General features: G+C 39.4%; 2 protein-coding genes across 10 annotated transcripts in view; one reads left to right on the top strand and one right to left on the bottom strand.

Annotated features, from left to right (window-relative positions):
- Nucleotides 1–277: 277 nt before the first annotated feature.
- Nucleotides 278–20,730, top strand: ankrd44 (ankyrin repeat domain 44). Of its 5 annotated transcripts, none has more exons than XM_056755416.1 (28): nucleotides 278–566; nucleotides 6,746–6,829; nucleotides 7,157–7,235; nucleotides 7,490–7,560; nucleotides 7,720–7,920; nucleotides 8,794–8,881; nucleotides 9,454–9,596; nucleotides 9,815–10,027; nucleotides 10,153–10,231; nucleotides 10,309–10,423; nucleotides 10,511–10,593; nucleotides 11,219–11,336; nucleotides 12,931–12,999; nucleotides 13,375–13,515; nucleotides 14,803–14,868; nucleotides 15,492–15,603; nucleotides 15,807–15,878; nucleotides 16,058–16,259; nucleotides 16,365–16,452; nucleotides 16,588–16,705; nucleotides 16,809–17,028; nucleotides 17,114–17,201; nucleotides 17,285–17,368; nucleotides 17,495–17,640; nucleotides 17,743–17,825; nucleotides 18,554–18,633; nucleotides 18,707–18,798; nucleotides 19,045–20,730. In XM_056755416.1, the coding sequence occupies exons 2-28, from the start codon at nucleotides 6,794–6,796 to the stop codon at nucleotides 19,278–19,280; spliced, it is 3,123 nt and encodes a 1,040-aa protein (XP_056611394.1). In that variant the 5' UTR covers nucleotides 278–566; nucleotides 6,746–6,793; the 3' UTR covers nucleotides 19,281–20,730. The 5 variants fall into 5 exon arrangements, with proteins under 5 accessions (XP_056611394.1, XP_056611393.1, XP_056611395.1 ...); XM_056755415.1 differs by having other exon boundaries at nucleotides 278–739; nucleotides 11,273–11,336; XM_056755417.1 differs by having other exon boundaries at nucleotides 278–739; nucleotides 19,142–20,730.
- A 384-nt stretch (nucleotides 20,731–21,114) lies between these two features.
- Nucleotides 21,115–21,833, bottom strand: part of pikfyve (phosphoinositide kinase, FYVE finger containing) — a 28,759-nt gene continuing 28,040 nt past the window's right edge. For all 5 annotated transcript variants that reach the window (XM_056755408.1, XM_056755409.1, XM_056755410.1 and 2 more), the window contains one exon: nucleotides 21,115–21,561. In XM_056755408.1, the coding sequence (XP_056611386.1) occupies nucleotides 21,446–21,561 (116 nt within the window). In that variant the 3' untranslated portion in view covers nucleotides 21,115–21,445. The remainder of the gene's footprint in view (nucleotides 21,562–21,833) is intronic.

Here is a 21,833-nt window from a genome sequence, read left to right as displayed (position 1 = left end):
TTTCATATATCGGACATCACTAGCGAACAAAGAAGACGATGGCTGGTGACGGAAGAACTGAGTTTTTGCATCGGAAACAGCGAAAGCTAAATTACTCGTCGTACTATGGTAACGGCTAACCTCATGAATTTTAAGCAAAGTATACGATTCGTTCATTGGCCAGCTCACCAACGCCCACTCCCCCAGAGACTCCCTGTCAGCCAATCAGCTGAGATGTAGAGAACCTCATTAATATTCATACGGAAATCCTTGGCCATAGTATGTTCATCCTCGCAGGGAAGGATAAAACCGCTGACTTCCTGTAGTTTCTTATAACAAATGAATACATAACGCAGAATATAAACGTGTGGAATATAACATCCGAATCTGGGACCGTCGTGTGTGCAGCTGCTGTAAATGCGGATTGTTTACGGCTGTCCTTGCATCCTTTCCTCCCTCCCCTTTTCCTCTTTCCCGGAGCGCCGGAGCGGTGGTGGTGAAACAGCGCCTACAGCTGCTCCCGCTGACCGAAGATAGCGCCTGCAGAGCCGGTCACGGCCATCATATCACACCGGCCTCTTGACTGGGTACGATCCACAGCAAAGCAGGAAGCTTTTGATGCCACGTTATTGTGCACCTTCCTTCTGTGAAGAGAAGCGTACAACATCTGGATTGTATTCATCTTCACCTTCTCAGGTTTTTTCAGGAGTTTGTATGTGCAGTTCCACTTGATATGGCTGTTCTTAAACTAGTCGACCAGGTAATCATTGCATTTGGATTTTTTTAAGACGCTTTTCTAAATTCTTCCGAAATTGCTGATACAAAAACGTGTATTGTATGTTGTTTTTATTAAACTAGTGTTGCACACGATTCAAAACCATTAATGCACTAAAATGGGTAACGTTACTCTATGCTTGCTGCAAAACAACACGTCGTATGTATGCGGTATATACAACCATCATACCACATACAGGTGTTAGATATATCATGCATTTAAAACTATATTTTAGGTGAGAACGACAACGTGCAAATCTTACTTCTTGAACTTGAATCTGATACTATGGGAAATGTTAAAGATTCTCCACTTAACAAGTCCTTTTTTCTCCGTAATGTACATTACATTTGCATTAGGCTATGAAGTAAATGTTAATATTTGACGGAAAGATTTACGTAAGTCATCATCTGCTTTCACGTAGATAGCACAAACTTCCTGCTTGATGTTATACTGATGATGATATGGCTATAAATCTAATCTACACAAAGTCTTTGAGATGGAAACGCCAATGCAGTCTTTAGTACCAAATCAATATATTTGCACAGACCTAAATCTGATCTATAAGTAGAAGATCCTACCAACATGCTTGAGCTCCAACCAGTTAATGTCAAGCTCTCTAACTTCCTTCTGTTATAACCATCACTATCCAGTTCATTTTATATTTGGTTGTGACAGGTCCAGTAAATTAGATTCCAACAAATCTTTATAATATAGAAACACAACAAAAGTTTCTCAAAAGTCTGTCAATGATAAGATAAAGCATATATACATTGATTTGATCTAGGTGGTACATTAAGTGCTACTGTTATGTTGAAATGGGGAACTTTAAAAGTTGAATGAAATATTGCATTTTCTTTATTTTTGGGCAACATACTCAAGAGAGTGTTTGTGTAGACATTATCTACTGTAACAGTCATATGATACCTTCATACCTACTACCTAGACGTCATTGAAATTGTTTGAGGAAGCTGTCCTTCGACTTGAAGCTTGATGTCTGTCAGTCCCATGGACTTCATGCCAAGGTTGAGATGTTTTTCTGCTGTGAGAATGTTGTTCTTGAGAGATTAAATCATAATGTTTAGTAATAGTTTAGCCTTTGTCTCTAGTTAACATAGGCCTGCTTTGTAGAAACTGTTTATGACCTTGCACACATTTTATTGTTAATGGAATGTTCTGTGATTAAAACAAGTTAAACTAGTCGGCAGGCATTTGTCATGCTGTTGGTTTATAAACAAAATAGTTCAGACTCATCACTCACAAAATTTAAATTCCAGAATATTAAAGGGATACAAATCATGTCATCATTTATTCTCCCTCCTGTCATTCGAACCTGTATAAGACTCTTTCTTCTGGGAGCACAAAATAAGATATTTTAAGTCTTTTTTGTGTCCATACAACGAAAGTCAAGGGTGGCTGATCTTGTTTGGTTACCAACGTTCCTCAAAATATCTTCTTTTGTGTTTTGGAGACTGAAAAATTCAAACTGGTTTGGAATGACATGAGGGTGAGGAAATGATGACACATTTTGTTGTGTGAACTAAGCCTTTAATTCCTTAACAGTGTCTTGCCCCATAGACTTCTATTTTAGATTCACTTCTGTAAATGAAGTTCTTGTTAGTTTTTACAAAGGGAGAGAAGAGGCAAAATAGCTTTCCGTGAAAATGGACCGCATTCCACCGATTATAGAGCTTAACTTGCGTTTAAAACCAGGACTTGTTTTTAATAAGTTCATTTCTGAGTGGTAAGAATGTTTATGGTTATACTTCGTTATTTGCCCCAAAGAGGAAAAGAACAGGAAGTTGTTGAATCCCAACATTCCCCCCTCTGATGCTTTTGTAGTCTCAGAGGGCTACATGACACAAGTTCAGAGAGATAGAGGGGGAAATGAGGTCTGGTGTGTTTACGGGTTATACAGACTTTTATAATCCAAGGCTTTTTCAGTTCAGATATGTACTTAAGTACTTTAGTTTACTTTCAAATAATTTTATGATAAGTTTTAATAATACTCAACATAATTCCAAAATCAATTTGTAGCCAAATGCCAATCTTTCAGACATAAAGGGAACAGTATTTTAATTTTGCAATTCATGTGTTGCGCTCCATCAGTAGTTCCTCAAACTCACCATTCGCGAGGAGTCTGTCTGCTTTGTTTTGAAGAAGACACAAAAAAGTCTGCAGTGCTCTGTCAAAAGTAGACAAACCCTCTCCCCTCATTGGCTATTGTCGAAGTCTGGCTCACTCTTATTGGCCCTTTTAGGCAGTCGAGGGGATAGGGAGTGGGGGATGGCCGTGTAGGCTAACGCATGTCAACAATGGCTTCAGTGTTTGAGTGTTTGGTTTTGGCATGGAGCAGCACTGGGAGGTCGGGGAATGTCCTCATTTGTGATGAGCTGTGTCCAGTTCTTTGCTTGTGCCAGTGCTCGGCAACCTCATCCACAAGCCCTGCGGTGCCATTACACAGACAGCACTGTTGTCACGCTGCACGGCCACCAACTGTTGTGTTCTCTGTCCTTTGAGAGAGAAGCTGTGTGCTGGTGTATGTAAGACCGAGGCGATATCACAGTGATATTGACATTATGTTCTCGCGCCGTGTCTCGCCAACCTTGGCTTTTGTTCTACTTTGTATGGAGGTGCTCTTTCATAATTCACGAGACTAAATAGAGTTTTCATTTATGATTCAATTGAAATGTATATTTATGTCTCTCCTGATAGTTCTTTGAATACAGTTTGAAACAAATTAGGAGCATATTGTTGTGGATGACAATATGCTGTAGCGCTATAAGATTTGAATAGACTACTTCAGGGATGGTGTATTTTTGTAGGCCAACCTGGAATGCCACACTGGTTCTCTTGACGGAAAGCCTATGCATCTTTCCCATAGACTTGTGGAAGATTGCAAAACACGATTTGTGATTAACAAAGGTTTATGATGTTTACACATTATCTATGAAGATAATATTTACAAATTAACATAACATTTGTTGCTTTTGTACTTGTAGCCTCAATACAATCGGCAGAAGTAAAAAGCTAATATGAGGCTAAACGGACTAAACAACAGTCGCTCGACACTTTCACACTTTATTAAAAATGTGTTCCCTGGTAAATTATTTGTGAGATATGCAATAAGGATGTAGTCGGTATTAGCTAGTAGCCAATGTTTTTAAGATGCAATAAAGCTTTTAAAACATGATGGGGTTATAACTGGTGTGATTTATGTCATGGATTAAATTGTGAAAATATTTAGAGGTTTTGTTAATTACAGATTTTATTTCAAGCGATTTACCAAAAGCCATTAAAACGTATAGACGATTTCATCTTAAACAACATAAACAAACGTTACTGTGCATGCGCACTTTTGTGACCCCATATTAACTTCCGGTACACATTCACAAACAATTGTGTGCCAGTAGATTATCTCTGATAACAATCAAAACCGAGATGAACCGTTGCTTCGTTAAACTTGTCTCTTCAATATTTTTGATTTAGACCGTGATACCAAGATCGCAGCAGTATTCTACCAATCAATACGCAGTGGTTAACCAATTAGCCAATCATAGCACACCATGCGTTAAAGAACGATGAGCTTTGTAAAAAATATTTTTAGAGAGATGGGCCAAAGAGGAGATACAAACATGCACGATATGTGGAAAATAGACAGATTTTGAACCATACAACGTGTATACACATTGCATTACATCTAAAACAAACGATAATAATCATTATAGCCGTATCATATGACCCCTTTAAATGCATCAAAACCACAGGACCCATTCAACAAATTGTTTATTTGATAAAATGAACATACAACAAAATTCAACAAATCATTTATTCAATACAATTATTGTACAGTAAAATAATAATTACAATTTATATTAACATAAATAAATTGTTATATTATTAGACACTAGCCAAACACAAACCGGAAGTTAACTGGAGGTCAGGTGCGCGTGTCCCATGAAACGGTCTTTAGACTTCGGAGCGATGGGACCGGAAGAGAAACAGGAACCGGATATGCTAACGCGCTTCTGGGGTTTGCATACAAAAATATGTTATGTCTGACTACCCATTAGGGAGTATTAGGTGCAACACATTGGAGTATTTATTGACTCTCTCCTCATATCTTTGACGTCTGATTTAAGATTTTGGTTACTTTCTTATGAGGCTGCATGGAGAATGGATGTGAGTCACCCTTGTTAAGTTGCAGGAAATTTTTCAGCGGTTTGAGGCTTTTAGGGAGCTGAGTAACAGAAATGACTGATGGCTTGTGGTAAACTGGCAGAGCAGAGATTTTGTTTATGGATGATAAAATGAGTTTAAAGTGAGTGGGTGAGAAGTGAGATGGCCTGTTTCTACCTCTGAAAATAGAGCAGATCTAAAACATAACTCTGGTTAACACTACACAGAGAGTTTCTGTGCAATGAATGTGTTTGTTAAAGAGAGTTGTGACTAAAACGACAAGTCTGAGACTGTGTTATAATGAAGTAGCCCTGAGTTTAGGTTGAGTTAGCTTGGATGCTGGTCCGACTGACTGCATGTATTCTATTGTATAGCGGAAGTGAAAATGCTTTCCACGCTTCCTCTGTGTCGTTTCTGAGAAGGTAAAATTCAGAAACAGGAAGTTTGATGGTGGGGGTTATTGCAGTGACACAGGAAATGCATAAACAGTCAATTTTATCTCTTACAGGGCAGCCACCTTACTTTCATACTGCCTATTATCCCACGGATGTCTCGGATTATCATGTGATTTGTTATGCTGCCAAAATAATGTATAGCTCCCTGGCGGGGGTATTGAATAGGGGGTCCGTGACCCCAAGAGGTGTCTGTGTGTTACTCCAGGTGCTCCGCAACATATTTTTTAATTAAAGTTATTTCTTAGCTTTTATAGGTTTATGTGGTGAGATAGTGAAGATGGACCACGAGTCTGTGCTGCTCAGGTCGCCCAAAGCAGTTTCTCAGCATGTCAATATAAAGCCAATTTTGGTCTTAGTGGGTCACTTTTTGTGAACAAAATATATGAAATATTTATTAGGGGTGTAACAATTTCAAAATCTCACTGTATGATAATACCACGTTACAATATTTACTGCAATATTTAAAACGACACATGGTGACTTGGAAATGTGCCATAAGCATCCTTTTCTTTATCCTGTAATCACTGTTGCTTAGAGTTATGAGTTATAATGATAAGAAAGGTTAAAGACCTACAAATCCCTTTTATAAAATAAAATAACTGCACCAGACGGACCTGGCCCAAGGTAACAATCCAGTGTTTTTTATAACATTCTCTATGTTAGGCCCGGAAGACCTTTCGTTTCATACAGTCATGTGACCTTGATAGTTTTGAGACAATTTTGCTATTGCGATTTCACTATATAGATAATATTGTTACATCCCTAATATTTATGTGAAGCTATAAGTAAAAAGCCAGTGTAAAGAGACTAAAACCACTGAGCAATGTTCCAATATCTGGCAAAACATACTCACTATAATAGGCAGTTTCTGAATGTTGGATCAGTTTACTTGTTCCAGAAAGAGGACAGAAGATAATAACTGCATAGATGAAACATGACTTTATTTCACATTGTGTGGTGAAGAGCTTCCTGGCGGCTTCAGACTGGGTTTTTGTGCGATTGACTTTTCATGGAAATGCAGCAGCCTGTGGTTTCTTAATCTGGTTTTGTGCTGGTGTACGGAAATAAACAAAACATTAATCAATTTAATATAAACTAAAAGATTCATATCTGCTATTCATATCAACTAAAATATGTTTTATAATGATTTCAGTTCACAAAGACAAAATGTGATCCACTCTATTTTCTGAGCTATAGTGAACTAATGGTCTCACGTTTTAAACTTGTTCTGAAGAAAATGTAAATTGCCTACAAGATGCTTGGTGTTGAGCTTGTGTCTGGTTTCAAGGCTGGAGATTGCTATAAAGAATACGGTTACAGATCAGGCTATTTTGTGCTTTAAATATACTTTTTTTTGCAGCCACCCCTTGTTCAAGCCATCTTTAACGGAGACCCTGATGAGATTCGTATGCTCATATGTAAATCAGAAGACATCAATGCTCTGGTAAGAATCAACGGCTTCTGTTTTTCTCATTCCCATTAATGCTGTAGGAATCTCATAGAGAACAGACAAAGATTTAAATACATTTGTTTTACCAAAGGCGACAGGAGAAAGTGCTTCCCCCAGAATATCTATTTATTCTTTGTGTCTATCGCCATCCGTCCTGATGGCTCCATCAAGAATCAACATAATGTCCAAATGTTTGTGCTCAGTCCAGTTTTTACACACGTGCAGTCAAAGCCTTTGTGTTAGGGTGGTCTATCTCTACCCAGACTTGCTGCTGTCTTCGTTTGATCTGTCTCACTCTCTAGCTGTGTCTCTATCTCTCAGGACACGGAAAAGCGAGCTCCTCTTCATGCAGCTGCCTTCCTTGGAGATGCTGAGATCACAGAGCTCCTCATTGTCTCCGGTACAACTGTTTTCATCCCCCTTTCCTCCCCACCCATCCTCCACAGAACCTTTTTATACGATCACATGTCTGTTCAAAACCAACTGAGCCCATTAAACTATGATGGTTTGGAACAACGTGGTCAAATGATGACATAATTGGAAGTTTTGGGTGAACTTTCTTAAAAACATCTAGAAGTTGTAGCCCCTCTTTCAAATCTTAATTTTTTCATGATTGTTGTTGTTTGATTACTTTATGTATTTCTTTGTTTTTAGGGGCACGAGTCAATGCCAAAGACAGCATGTGGTTGACTCCTCTCCACAGGGCAGTGGCATCACGTAGTGAGGTGGGCTTGCTTATCATGGCCAAGACATATGTTTTAACAGTAACTTTACCAATTGTGTTTTCCAGTCCTGGATTTACTTGTATGTAATTTGTTGGCCTTGTAAGTATTTGTCCTACGGGTGTATTCAGTTATTTTATTTCTCACACATCACACATCTAGGAGGCGGTTCGTGTGTTGATCCGACAATCTGCAGATGTTAATGCAAGGGATAAAAACTGGCAGACTCCTCTGCACGTCGCGGCTGCTAACAAGGCTCTACGCTGCGCTGAGGTCATCATCCCACTCCTGAGCAGCGTTAACGTGTCAGACCGAGGCGGACGTACCGCTTTGCATCACGCCGCCCTCAACGGTCACACAGAGGTACTGCATGTTTAAAAAAAACATTGAGTCGGCTAATTCTCAACTGGTGGGATGTAAAAATTGCCTCTATACCAAGAGGTGGGATAAGTGAAGCAAAGTACCCTGAGGAAAAAACAGCATATGCTAGTTAGGTTTGGTTTGAAGCAAGGTAGCTGGTTTGAGCTGGTTTAAGCTGGTCTTTAGCTGGTTTACGTTGGTCATGTGCGGTCCCAAGCAGCTAGCTAGGGACCAGCTCATAACCAGCTAAGGACAAGCTTAAACCAGCTAAGGACCAACACATGAATAGCTTAAACCAGACACCACGCTTCAAAACATACCTAACCAGCATATGTTGGTTTTACATTTAGTTTTATGCATTTGGCAGACTTTTATCCAAAGCGACTTACATTGTGTTATACTATACATTTGTTACTGAGAATGCGTAATCCCTGCGAGCAAACCCATGACCTTGGTGTTGCTAGCGCCATGTTCTAACCATTGAGCTACAGGAAAGCCGTTTTATTAACAGTATAAAATTTAGTAGCAAAGAATTAAATTCAGGATCTAAAAATAAAAAAGCTTTTCAACTTTAAAAAGTTAACCACGTCTCCTCATCCTCAAAATGTCAAATGTTTTGTTTGCATGTTTTACATACCATACACTTATGATTCGAAATCACATGGCTACTGATATTAATTTCCCAGCATTGCTGAAAATGAACTAGAGATCTCAACAACTCAGTTTGGTTTTTAAAAAGTCATTATATAAATGATGACAGATCAAAGCACAGACAATATGAGATTCAAGAGATCCATTATTGATTCATGGTTAACTTTTTGTGACTGACATCTTCCATTTCTGCATCATCATCTTTATCGCTCTCTTTCTCCTCAGATGGTTAGCCTCCTCTTGGCCAAGGGAGCCAACATTAATGCTTTTGATAAGAAAGACTGCCGTGCGCTGCACTGGGCTGCATATATGGGTGAGGTGACATTTCAATAAACAGTAATGTATTTGGTTTTTTATATAAGATCTAGTTTGTGAAATTTAGTTGCGGCATCTAGTGGTGAGGTTACAAATTGCAACCAACGGCTCCGCTCACCCCTTCCTTTCGAAGCACTACGGTGGCTGACACAGGATTATGATGTTGTCATGTTTCTGCTTCTTTGCCGAAGGAGATAACATATCTACGAAACGCGCTCTGTAGAGCGGTTTGTCTGTTTAGGGATACTATATAAACAACATGGCGAATTCTGTGTTAGGGGACCCGCGGTGTTTCTAGATAAAAATAGCTCATTGTAAGATAATAAAAACATAACGATTCATTATGTACGTTTTTAAACACCTCTGAAGAAATAGTTTTGTATATTATTTACCATTTCTGTCAGTAGATCCTTAGTATCTCAAATTGCACCTTTAATTCTTGACCTATGATCTTTTGGTTGTTACATGCTTAAAATTTCAGCGTTCAGGAAAACCTCTCCCTTTGAATAAAATATATAATTTAATGTTTTTGAAGAAATATCTCTTTAAAAAACTGTGTTTTCTCTTCAGGTCATTTAGATGTTGTGTGTTTATTGGTGAGTCAGGGAGCCGAGCTCAGCTACAAGGACAAGAGAGGATACACACCATTTCATGCTGCTGCTTCTAATGGACAGATCGCTGTTGTGAAACACCTGCTTAGCCTTTCCGTCGAGGTACCAGAATACACATATATTACATATTGATGAGGATTTTTTGGTGAATCCGAATGAAACGCACACATTAAGTCCAGGCACATTTATTATAATAAAGAGGAAGAACTTTGAAGTGCACACAGTGAAAACAGACCAAATTAGGATTGATTTTCACAGTAAAATTTCCATATCTATAGTTCGCAAATATCACGCACTCTCTGTATTCTCTTCCCCCATAGATAGATGAAGCCAATGCCTTTGGGAACACAGCTCTCCATGTAGCATGTTTTAATGGACAGGACGCTGTGGTCAGCGAGCTGATCGATTACGGCGCTAACGTCAGTCAGCCGAATAACAAGGGTTTTACGCCGCTCCACTTTGCAGCTGCGTCCACCCATGGTGCCCTGTGTCTGGAATTCCTGGTCAACAGTGGAGCAGATGTTAACGTACAGGTACGTCAGACCACGACCAACTATAGCAGACAATGAAGCGGATGTGGACCGGTGACAGAAATGGGATTATCAGTATTGTGTTGTTCGGACATATACTAAGCAAATCATTTGTGCCGTCTCCTTAGAGTCGTGATGGAAAGAGCCCTCTTCACCTAACAGCAGTCCACGGACGATTCACTCGCTCTCAGACGCTCATCCAAAATGGTATCTGAATCTGAACTATATAGCTAATTTGCATTTAGAAGGAGACCATTACATGAACAATGATTGTTTTGATCCAGGTGGAGAGATAGATTGTGTCGATAAGGACGGAAACACTCCGTTGCACATCGCCGCTCGATACGGCCATGAACTTTTAATAAACACCCTAATCACGAGTGGAGCTGACTGCACCAGGTATGAATCTTTGGTAACAATCTTGGTGAATCATCATCATCATCATCATTGTTTGTTGTTTGTAACACATTGTGTGCTTCTCTGCAGAAGAGGAGTGCACAGCATGTTTCCCCTACATCTCGCAGCTCTGAATGCGCACGCCGACTGCTGCCGGAAGCTTCTCTCCTCAGGTACTGACTCTCCAACAAATCGAATGCATTACATCCAGCTGGAAACACATTTTATAGATATATAATAAATAGGACAAGATGCATAAAATAAATAAAGTACTTGTATAAGAATGTATAAAAATTCACCAACTATAGATATTTTTTATGGGTGTCGGCCCTGTTTGGTTACCATCATTTTTTTAATATAATCTTTTCTGTTCTGCGGAAGAAAGAAAGTCATTCAGGTTCGAAATGACAAGAGGGTAGGAAATGATGACAGCCGTTTCATTTTTGGGTGTACTATCACTTTAATTGTATGTTTGTTGCATAGAATCTATAGATGTTGAAGTTTGTCCTTTTTAAACACTGTTCGGTTACACGCATTTGCTTTCTCAGAGTGAGCGATGTGCGATTTGTCTTGCCATTCCTATTCTCCTATTTGTTTCTCTTGCACTAACATCCTTTCTTTTTTCTTTCTCTCTTTTTCTCACTCACTATATCTCTCTATCTTTATCTGACTCTTTATTTTTTCTCCATGTCGCTGTCATCACCTCCTGCGGTCTGGTATTGTGACTGTCTGTGTCCCGGGGCACTTTCTTCTTCCGCACGCTGTCTTCCTACTCTCCATCCCTACATTCCCTCTCAGGGCGGAGGTATAGCATAATGTGCCCTCTCAGTAATGACTCGGTCCTGTCTGCAGGCTTTCAAATTGACACTCCGGATAACCTGGGGAGAACGTGTCTGCACGCTGCGGCTGCAGGCGGGTGAGTCTTTGTTTTGGTGGAATTTACCTCCTGGATAGTGGCAAAAGATGTTGGTGTCATCGGATGTTGTTGTTGTGCTTAATCAAAGCCCTTCAAAATCCTAATCCTGTCGGAGTATGAAGGGTAGCTTTTTATAACGCACGATCAAAAATTCCATTGAGTCTGTAGTGTTTAAAAACAGGTGTATTTTATACATATACATTTTTTGCAACGTGAAAATGTTTTGCTTGACATGTCACTGTAAAGCATGGCTCAAGGCAACTATTTTTCATGTAGAAAACGGGCATCTATTTTCTTGAATAGTTAAAAACTGGAATCTCACAGCATTGGATAAACTTGGTTTTCGGTAACACTAAAGAAAAAAGTTTATCCCATAATAAAAATGGTCATTTATTTAGCCTCATGCCACTCAAAACTCTGTATATGGGCCTTATGAGATATAAGATATGAGGTTTGAATTTTTGTGCTCATACAATATAAGTCAATGTAACCCAGTGTTGTTTGGTTACCAAACGTACTTCGAAATATATTTTTTTGTGTTCTGCAGAAGAAAGAAAGTAATACAGGTTTGAAATGACATCGGAGTGAATAAATGATAAAATAATTTACATTTTTGCGTGAACTTTCCCTTTAAACCGTTTGAAAAAGTTTAATAGATTGTACTATGAAATCAGGAACATTTTTGACAAAAATCAATTTTTAATATAATGAGAAGAATCGATTATATAGCCGTTCAAACAAAGATTTTCCAGGACCTCACTTCAAACAAAGGGGTATGAAATTTTCCAACATGGCTGCTAATGCGAGTATAATGGAAGCCTAATGTAATTTAAGAACATCACTGGGTGCCCTCTCCCCTCAATACAGGACATTGCAAACACTCGGTACCTATCCAGAGCAAAAAACATTGCTAAGGACTCTTCTCACCCCGGTCGTCATCTGTTTTCCCTCCTAGCATCGGGAAGGCCAAACACGTCGACAAAACACGCACGGCCAGATTTTCAAATCCTTGTGGACTGGGCAATAATGTTTGTTCTTGGAACTGAACTTTATTGTCTTACCTGCATCATTCACGTTTCTACCTGGATTTTAATCAGGTTATTGTGCACTAAATTTATGCGCTTATCATATTGTAGTACCTCTGTACTCGCACCTCTGTGTGTAGTCTCTGAAATTTTATTGCATACGCAATTACAATAAAGGTTGATTGTGTGATTGGTTAATCAAAACGCTTGTGACCGCACTCCGGAGACGGCAAACCGAGGGGTGTGTGGTGAGCTGCTTTTGACGAAAAAGTTCAGGGTCACTTTTTAGGCTGTAATCCACGAAACTGTACGTATGACAGTAGTTGTGTCACAGTTCTTAGGGCAATGTTTTTAGCCCTTCGCCTTGCCACTCTGTTTCTAGGGGAAGGGGCAGGTAAAGGGGTATAAAATAGAATTGAGATTGGGCCTAGCTGTCTGGAGTGTTTTAATACACATCTGTCATGTGTTATCTTGTCAGACCTGCTATGTGTCTGCATTCCATCTCAAGGCAAAGCATCAGGGGCGTATCCAAGTTCCTAATGTTCTCTCTCTCTCGCTCTCTCTCTCAGTAATGTGGAATGTGTGAAGCTGTTGCTCAGCAGTGGAGCTGATCATAACCGCAGGGACAAGCATGGAAGGTGAGATCTCGCTATAAGTGAGACATTTAAGTCAGATTGATTAATCGCTGGTTTTCACACATATGCTGTTCTCAGCTGGACTTCAGTGCTATAGTTTCTAGCATTTAAAAGCATCTGTACTATCCAGTGCATTCATGAGATATGTTATAGACCTCATGTTCACAGACTAGCACAGTTGTCTATAATGGAGTCACTCTGTGATACATGTTGCAAAGAACTTCCACATTTCACAAATGATAAATAGAATCCAACGTTTATCAAAACATATGTGCACAGGTTTTATGAAACATTAATGTATACGTCACTTTTGTACATTTGTAAATGTCTTTATCAGGGTGTGCTAAGCTTCATGTCAGCTTTTTTTTGTTTGGACAGGACCCCTCTACACTATGCAGCAGCTAGCCGTCACTTTCAGTGTCTGGAAACATTGGTGTCCTGTGGTACCTGCATTAACGCCACTGACCAGTGGGGGCGCTCTGTCTTGCACTACGCTGCTGCATCTGATCTGGACAGGAGGTATAATAAACATTTAGAAAGACAACTGAGTCCAAAATCGCATACTGTACTGTGACTGTATGTACTGATTTGAATACCTACCTATTGACTGTTAAAACGGTATGTTCTACATAGAATGAGTGGGAGTAGGATGAATACATTTTGGACATACTGCATCCTCATTTATTGTCATGTGACCCGTATACTCTTTGACCTATGAATTAAAAATAGCAACCTGTATGTAGGCGTTGATAAAAGCATAATTTAGTTAGGAGAAATTGAATTTATTGACATTTTCATTTTAAAAACAAACATCCGCCTTATTGTTCATTGCCATTTTATGTGATTTACTTTAGAAATTTGACCGTTGCAGGGCTCCCGTGGCATCATGGGATAGAGTAGTGTCCATCCAATGCAAACGAAGTAACCCATCCGGGTATTTCAACTATTATTCGAATGCTGAGGTTTCGGACATACTATTTACATTTTCTGCTCAAACAACTTTTAATGAGAGCACAAATTAAGCTAGAAAAAAAGGTTATTGGTGACCAAACAGCATGTAATTAACAATCGTAGATTAATATACCCTGAATAAATGAGAATGAGCTAGACCGTGGCCTAGCTGTAGTTCTACATCAGGTGAAATTGAGTGCAATGCCTGTTTTTATCTCTTGAGACTGCTCACTGCTACAGTAACACATATATCAGCGTCGCCATGGCAACCCCATGCTATTTTTAAGTCTTGTGTCAATGGGGTTATTTATGTGCAGAAACAGGGGCTTTGCTTCAAGTTGATAAGGCATGCAGAAACACTTCTTAAATTAATATTTAGGATTGAACATATTGCTGATGTCCTTCTGAAACCTTGTATCTCTATATTTTGTGATTTTTATTTTTTGCCATAAACCATTATTATTAGTCACCCTTCCTGTTTGTCGATTATTCAACTTCTTAAAAGTATTAAAAGGTACTTGTCAACTTTGATAACACCGTGTTTGATCATTTAAGAAGTATAGTGCTTTATTCATTTCATCAGCGAATTTTGACATACAAGGTTTTGTGTGACCATACAAAAAAGTCGAGATTTTTCCTTTGTTTATAATTTAACCTTCTTAAATAAGATTGTATTCTTATTTAAACATTTTATGAGGATGTTTTCTGACTCAAAGGTTATACAATCTAATTTAATAATCATAATCCAATCTAATAAGGTTCACAGTGTGCTCAATATTTCAGAGTTCATCTCCTCCCAGTGTTTGTGTGCAAGATCATCACATGGATTTGTGTGTTTGTGTGATTTCTCGAAAGGCGGCGTGTGGTCTTGGAGCCAGAGAGTGAGGGAGTTCAAGCGGAGAGAGAGAAAGAAGCAGCACAGTGAGTCCAATCAGTCCTCATCTGCTCAGCTTCATGTCTCCTTCTGACCTCCATTTACACCCACCACTCGCAGTGTTTACACGTGTGCTCCACTCACGCTAAAACTTTCTGTGTTGTCTGTATGTCATCAGTTTACAGACACCGCTGTTCATCCTCACTGTGACCCCTATTCGTACATTTGAGTGTTTATGTTGACCCACAAATCTGTTGTTCAAGTAATATTTATTGTTTATATATAGATTTATGTTTGAACACAGAGAAAGATATTTGGAAGAATGCGTGTAACCTAACAGTTCTTGGCCACCATTGACTACCATAGTAGGAAGAATTGCTCCATAAATGTTGTTGTTCTGTTTAACACAAAAGATGTTTTTAGGGATGTAGCAAACAGTTCTGGGGCACTTTTGACTACCATTGTCATTTTTCCTACTATGGTAGTGAGAAAAAGATGACAGATTTTTGGCTAAACTGTTCCTTTAACGTGTCATTTGCTTTATGTATGTTCTTGCTTTATACACTTTATATATTTATAAACTGAGACCAATAATGAGCTAGAAGTACATTGCAAAATCATAAGTACCTTTTGTTTTCAGTTGTATATCATAACACAATTGTACACGCAGGTGTCTAGAGTACCTGATGCAGCATAGTGCCGCCCCATCACTCAAAGATAAGCAGGGCTACAGTGCTGTGCATTATGCTGCAGCGTATGGACACAGACACTGTCTGAAGCTGGTGAGGTCACTTCCTTTATCAATTTATTATTTACATTTAAAAATGCCATTTTTGTGTCAAACTACTGTATTAGTTTAAAAAAAGTGTGTGAAAAATGGTCATATACTACATGCTGGTGAAGTGAGAAAATGAATGTGTCTAACTCAGATGATCATAATGAAATGTGATCTGCAGTGATTCTACTTTTAATTATTTGATTTTAGCTACTGGACAGAGATGACAACCATCAGGATGAGATGGAGGAAAGCCAAACCAGAAGCCCGCTGCATCTGGCGGTGAGTCCAAACACTTCTACACGCACACACATACACAGTCCTAGTTAGGGGGAAACATGTTGACACTATTCGATTTTTGGCAAACATTATTTGATTATTTTATTAGCTTTTCAAATATTAAACACTTGATGATGTGTCAGTTTTTGAGACCGTTGATGTCACCGAGTTTGTGTTTCTAGGCATATCACGGTCATGCACAGGCTCTAGAAGTGCTCTTGGAGGGTCACTGCGAGGTGGATCAGGGGGATGAAGTGGGTCGGACTCCATTAGCTCTCGCTGCCCTCAGGGGCCACACTGACTGTGCTCTCACTCTCCTGAACCACGGTGCATCGCCAAGAAGCAGAGACACTGTCCGTGGACGTATACCAATCCACCTCGCAGGTATTACACCTGTGTGCGTATCACAGTTGAATAATGAAAACTGTAGTAGTGACACAACTGGTTAAAATGTATCAACATTATATACGCTTTGGTTTTGCTCTCCAGTAATGAATGGTCATACGCTATGCGTGCGCCTCCTGCTGGAAGACTCTGATAATGCAGATCTGGTGGACACAGCAGACTCTCAGGGACAGTGAGTGATCATTTGATGTCATAAGAAAATCTGTGCAGGGAATATTTTAATGCATTAGTAAACAATTTCAAAACCGATTTCTTTAAATGAACCTTTTTTTTGCGAGATTTTGTTCATAAGTATTCGTGTTTTTAGGACCCCTCTCATGCTGGCAGTTATAGGGGGTCACGTGGATGCTGTTTCTCTACTGCTGGAGCGTGAGGCCAGTGTGGATTTGACTGATCATCATGGTCTGACCGCTCTACACCTCGGGGTGACTTTACTGCTCGCTGCAAACAAACCTTTTCAAATCTACTTTTATTGCGTCAACATATTGAGCCTTTGTGTCTTTTAGTCACACTTTCTTTTTTTCTCAGCTCTTGTTCGGACAGGAGGAGTGCGTTCAGTCTCTGTTAGAGCTGGAGGCATCGGTTCTGCTGGGGGATTCCAAGGGCAGAACGGCGATCCATCTGGCTGCAGCGAGGGGTCACGCCTCCTGGCTAAGCGAACTGCTTAACATCGCCTGTGCCGAACCCCCCGTACCCCCGTTACGAGACAACCAGGGATACACACCCCTACATTGGGCATGCTACTTCGGTCAGATCTCCATACGTACATTTTGTTTTATTCACTGTATAAGCTTTCATTTTGAGGGTCCGTAATTAGCATCTGTGTGTTACAGGTCACGACGGCTGCGTGGAGGTTCTGCTAGAGCAACGTCACTTTCGACAGTTTGAAGGAAACCCCTTCACTCCACTTCATTGTGCTGTGTACGTCTGCTGCCTGATTGAAAATTCATTGAACTCATTTGGACTTTTGTGTGTCCAACCTATGTGCATCCTTTGTCCTGCAGGGTCAACGACCATGAGCCTTGTGCCACCCTTTTACTAGAAACCATGGGATCAAAGATTGTAGCTTGCAAAGACTCAAAGGGCAGGTGGGTCTGGGATCCATAATGAATATGTAAACGGATACTGATTGTGTTGTATATCATACATATGGTGGCCCGAAACAGTATCTGGACACTCGAAACCAAAAGAAATCAAAATATGTTCTTTTCCAGGACTCCTCTCCATGCAGCTGCATTCGCTGGTCACATAGAATGTGTTCAGTTGCTCCTGGCTCATGATGCAACTGTCGAGGATGTCGACCAATCAGGACGCAGCGCCCTGATTTTGGCAGCCGAGAGAGGACGAGTGGAGGTCGTAGGTACGTATTTTTGCCGTTTCTTCTCTCGCATCACTTTTCGGTTTTTTTTTGGGTGTGAAAATGTGTAAAGTGTCTTTTAAAATGTGCCGTGTTTTTCAACAGAGGCTCTGCTTGCCAGTGGAAACGTTAACCTCAGTCTGACCGACCAGAAGGGCAACACTGCACTCCATCTAGCCTGCAGTAATGTAAATATCTGTTGTTTTGCAGGAAATATGTGCATTTTTTGTACATTTGAATAGAAGTATGAACTATGATGTGCTGAATGAACTGTTTATTATATACAGCCATGGAAAAAAATGAAGAGACCATTCCAAAATCATTTTTCTGATTTTAAAATGTACTATGTATAGGTGTGTGTTTAGGTAAAATGATCAGTTTTGTTTCGTTCTGTGAACATCTATCAATATTTCTCATATATTAATCAAAATATTGTTTGTATTTGCATTCGTTTACAGAAATGAAAACTGGAGAAACAGCTCAAAATAACATAAATATGCGCTGTATTTTCATATTCACTTTTAAGCAACACAACAGTAATACTTGTACTTGTCATGCTGTCACTCTTTCACACTGTTGTTTGATGACTTTGACACTCCTGAGGTTTGTTTTGTTGAAATTCAACAGATACAACCATGCATCTAGAAATGCTGATTTAAAAATTTAGAATGGTCTCTTAATTTTTTCTGCGAATGTATAGGCTATGATAAAATTTACAGCTCATGTTTACAGTATGTGATTTTGAATGCCATAGCTCAATTTGGTGCAGATTTCGGGAAATGCAAAACTATTAAAACTGCCATTTGTTAACTGTGACTATGTAATCTTAATATGTGTGTTATCATATTTAATAAAAAAGATATATGATGCCAACAGCAAGTTCATTGCCGGAGCTCTTCTCTGTTTTTTTTTTCAGGGAATGGAGGAATGTGCATTACTCATTATTGGGAAGCTTCCAGACTCCGCCCTCGTCGCGACAAACGCTGCACTGCAAACGTGAGCTCCTCTTTTGCACATAACACCGATTTGATAAAAAGATGAAATTGTTGCTCAACCGCTGCTTTTTCAGACCTCTTCATCTGGCTGCGCGCAGCGGTATGAAGCAGACAGTACAGGAGTTGCTCTCTCGAGGTGCCAGTGTTCAAGTGCTAGATGAGAACGGTAGGTGTTCCTGAACCTCTGATGTCATCGGATCACATTCGTTCATGTAGCTTGTGAATTGCTTTTGCCAAAGCAGTGTGCGTCTTTCAAAGCTTTGACATGCGTGACCCTTTTACCCTGTGTGTTTGCCGGCCTAATGGAATGCGGCCTTCGTCCAATCGTCCTCCCTTTGTTCCACCTCCGCCCTTTCCTTTACCTCTTTCTGCTCTCCTGTCTCTCTGGCTCTTTGGCTGTCTTTCCCCGCAGGTCTCACCCCTGCTCTGGCTTGCGCTCCAAGCAGGAAAGTGGCTGACTGCCTGGCTCTCATTCTGGCTACCATGATGCCTTTCTGCTCCCCTTGCAGCTCTGGAGCTCCCTCCCCAGGCGCCCTGCTGAAAGCTCTGCCCCACCACACCAAGATTTCCCAGGATCCTCGGAGTCCAAGGGACCCCTCCAGCGAGGGCACGACCACCGAAAACGACTCGGACTCGGAGACGTTTTGACCCCGGTGTTTTTCCCTGCTACCCCTCATAGTTTTAGAAGCACATGGCATGAACCTCATAGACGTTTGTAATGAGATTATGGCACACTCGGTACACTTTCTTTCTGCCACACTTGTTTGCACAAGATATTTTTTTGTCTGAAGCCATTTGACTCACTTTAATAATGATTAGACGGATGTCTTTTGTACTTTGATGTTTGAGATTGCCAAATGTTAACTGATTTCTCACAATCACACTTGAAGTTCAATGGAAAGTTCTTAACTTGTGGACTGAAAGCACAAAACCTGTGGAAGCACAAGGTCGTACACACATGAACCTCTATAGCCAATGGGACCAATTCACATTTTTAGTAAATAAGTGGAGTTACTGATTCTCAATGTATGTGTTCCTAAAACTTATTTGAGACCATACAAAGTAAATGAAATCGGTATAATTTGAGGCAAATCGAATGCTGATTTTTAGAAAGTACATCAGATGTACTTCACACGTATTGTATGAAATGTTGTTAAAAAGAGAGATTTTTATTAGGTAGAGATATAGATTTATAGGCCTTGATGGTCTAGTTTGCATCTGATGCTTTTGGACACTTTTCATTCCGTTCCTTAGACATTGCAGCAACGTTCAAAGAAAACGTGTCGTTCAGTTTTAGGTTCTAGTGAGAAGACATGGCATGTGACGCGAACCAGGATGTTCATACAGATATTTATTACTATATAGTTAACAATGGTACTAGATTTGAATGCACTTATGTGTGAGTAAATGGGTGTTTCATATTTGAACCCTAGAGTGTAAAAAAGTGTTTTTTTTCTCTACTGAAGTATTTATAATTTGCACTGGTTGATTTGATTCCTTTTAATGGTTTTCTAATATCTGTCACATACCAATTTCTCCTAAAAGATAAAAAGCTGCCAACAAAAACGGTCTTTCAAAAACTCAATGAAAATGTAAACCGTCGTGTGTTTGTTTGCCATTGTCTTACAATGTGCCAGTTTCGGAAGCATGTCCAGTGCCTTGTTCTTCAATTTCAGATTTTTTTCCTGTGTGTTTGTTGTAAATTTGAAGAGAAGTCTTGGTTATTCAGCTCACCTGCCCGCCATAAGCCAATGGTTCACCATTCCTGATGTTTGTGCCTATGAGTGTGTGTTTGCTACAGAAAATACAAAAGTGTTACATATCAACTCACGGATGTCATCATGACAAGAGCAAAACTTGCACACAACTGTCTTGTAACAAAAGCACATAGTTGATTTTCAATACGTCAAATGAATTGAGTGCAAGGATGCAGAGGAATGAAATCAAGCAGTATTATACTAGAACAAAAGCTTTGAGATGTGTGACAATCTTCTTGTAGATCATGTGTTTCCACTGCAATGTAACATGGAAGGTTCTTTGTCAGCTCAAGTTTCTTTTTATAAATTGTATGGCTACATAAAATGTTTTAACAGTTTAATTTTGTGTGGAGTTTGTTATACCTTATAAATTTCATTTATGGAAATAAAGCGAAAGGCCAAGCTTAAAGGGATAGGTGACCAAAAATAATAATTTCCTCATCATTTACTCACCGTCTGATTGTTCTGAACCTGTAAAAAATAATTTACATGTTCCTATTTACTAAGGAAGATATTTGGAAGAATGTCAGGAACCAAAGTATTTATTTTCCCTACTATGGCAGTAAATGGGGGATGAGATCAGCTTTGTTATTGACATTCTTCCAAATATCTTCCTTTGTGTTAAGCAGAACAATCTGAGGGCGAGTAAATGGAGACAGAATTTTCATTTTTGGGTGAACTATCCCTTTAAAAAAATTATCATGATTGATTAATGCATAACCGAATTGATAAAATAGATTTTAATGTTTTTTTGATGCAGTCAAATCTTACACAACACAGAAATATTAATAAATCTTTAATAATCTTTAACATCTCTGTACATTTATGACAAACTTTTACATTGTCCACAGTTCAGGTTAATATGTTACGTACAAAAGCTATGTCAGATCATCAGTCTCCTTGGACCTGTGTATTGGTACCTCAGTTTTTGATCAGTCTGATGGTCCTGTTCAGTTGATCTCACTATAAATACCTGCATCTGACACTATTATGGACAGTATCTGCACTGTAACATTGAGAAACATGAGAGAGCAGCATATCTCCAGCCTGTTGCCATTAGCAGTTTAGCCCGAGACCCGTCCAATGATCAGGGACCATGAGGAAATATTTGTCCATTGCCTCACAGAACCGTGCTCTGTAGAGCTCTGGGGACACCACTGTGGGCATTTTACCTGTCATTGAAGGAAGATGACATTGAAGAGATGATCATTTCATATCCAGGGTTGGGATTCAAGAACCAACTTTAATTCAGGTTTTAAAAAATACCCGTAAATGCAACCACATCCGTAATTACTTTGTATTAAATTGAGTATATCTGTTATTTTATTAACAATTGTTAAAGAGTACTTCCTCAAAACAACTAAAATAAATTATGAATGTTTTTGGGTGTATGTTTTGGAAACGGAACATTTCAATTCCTTTCGTGTTCCATCTCTAGTCATAA

This window comes from Triplophysa dalaica, chromosome 8 (assembly GCF_015846415.1).
Source record: "Triplophysa dalaica isolate WHDGS20190420 chromosome 8, ASM1584641v1, whole genome shotgun sequence".
NCBI lineage: Eukaryota > Metazoa > Chordata > Actinopteri > Cypriniformes > Nemacheilidae > Triplophysa > Triplophysa dalaica.
Note: the sequence above shows the minus strand (reverse complement) of the source record. Positions and strands in the feature narration are given on the sequence as shown.

Excerpts from the sequence above, each read along its gene's own strand:
- ankrd44 (XM_056755413.1), top strand. The coding sequence starts at position 713 with ATGGCTGTTCTTAAACTAGTCGACCAG. Across the intron at positions 740-6,745 it reads TTCTTAAACTAGTCGACCAG|CCACCCCTTGTTCAAGCCAT; the intron begins GTAATCATTGCA and ends TTTTTTTTGCAG. Across the intron at positions 9,597-9,814 it reads TGCTTAGCCTTTCCGTCGAG|ATAGATGAAGCCAATGCCTT; the intron begins GTACCAGAATAC and ends CTTCCCCCATAG.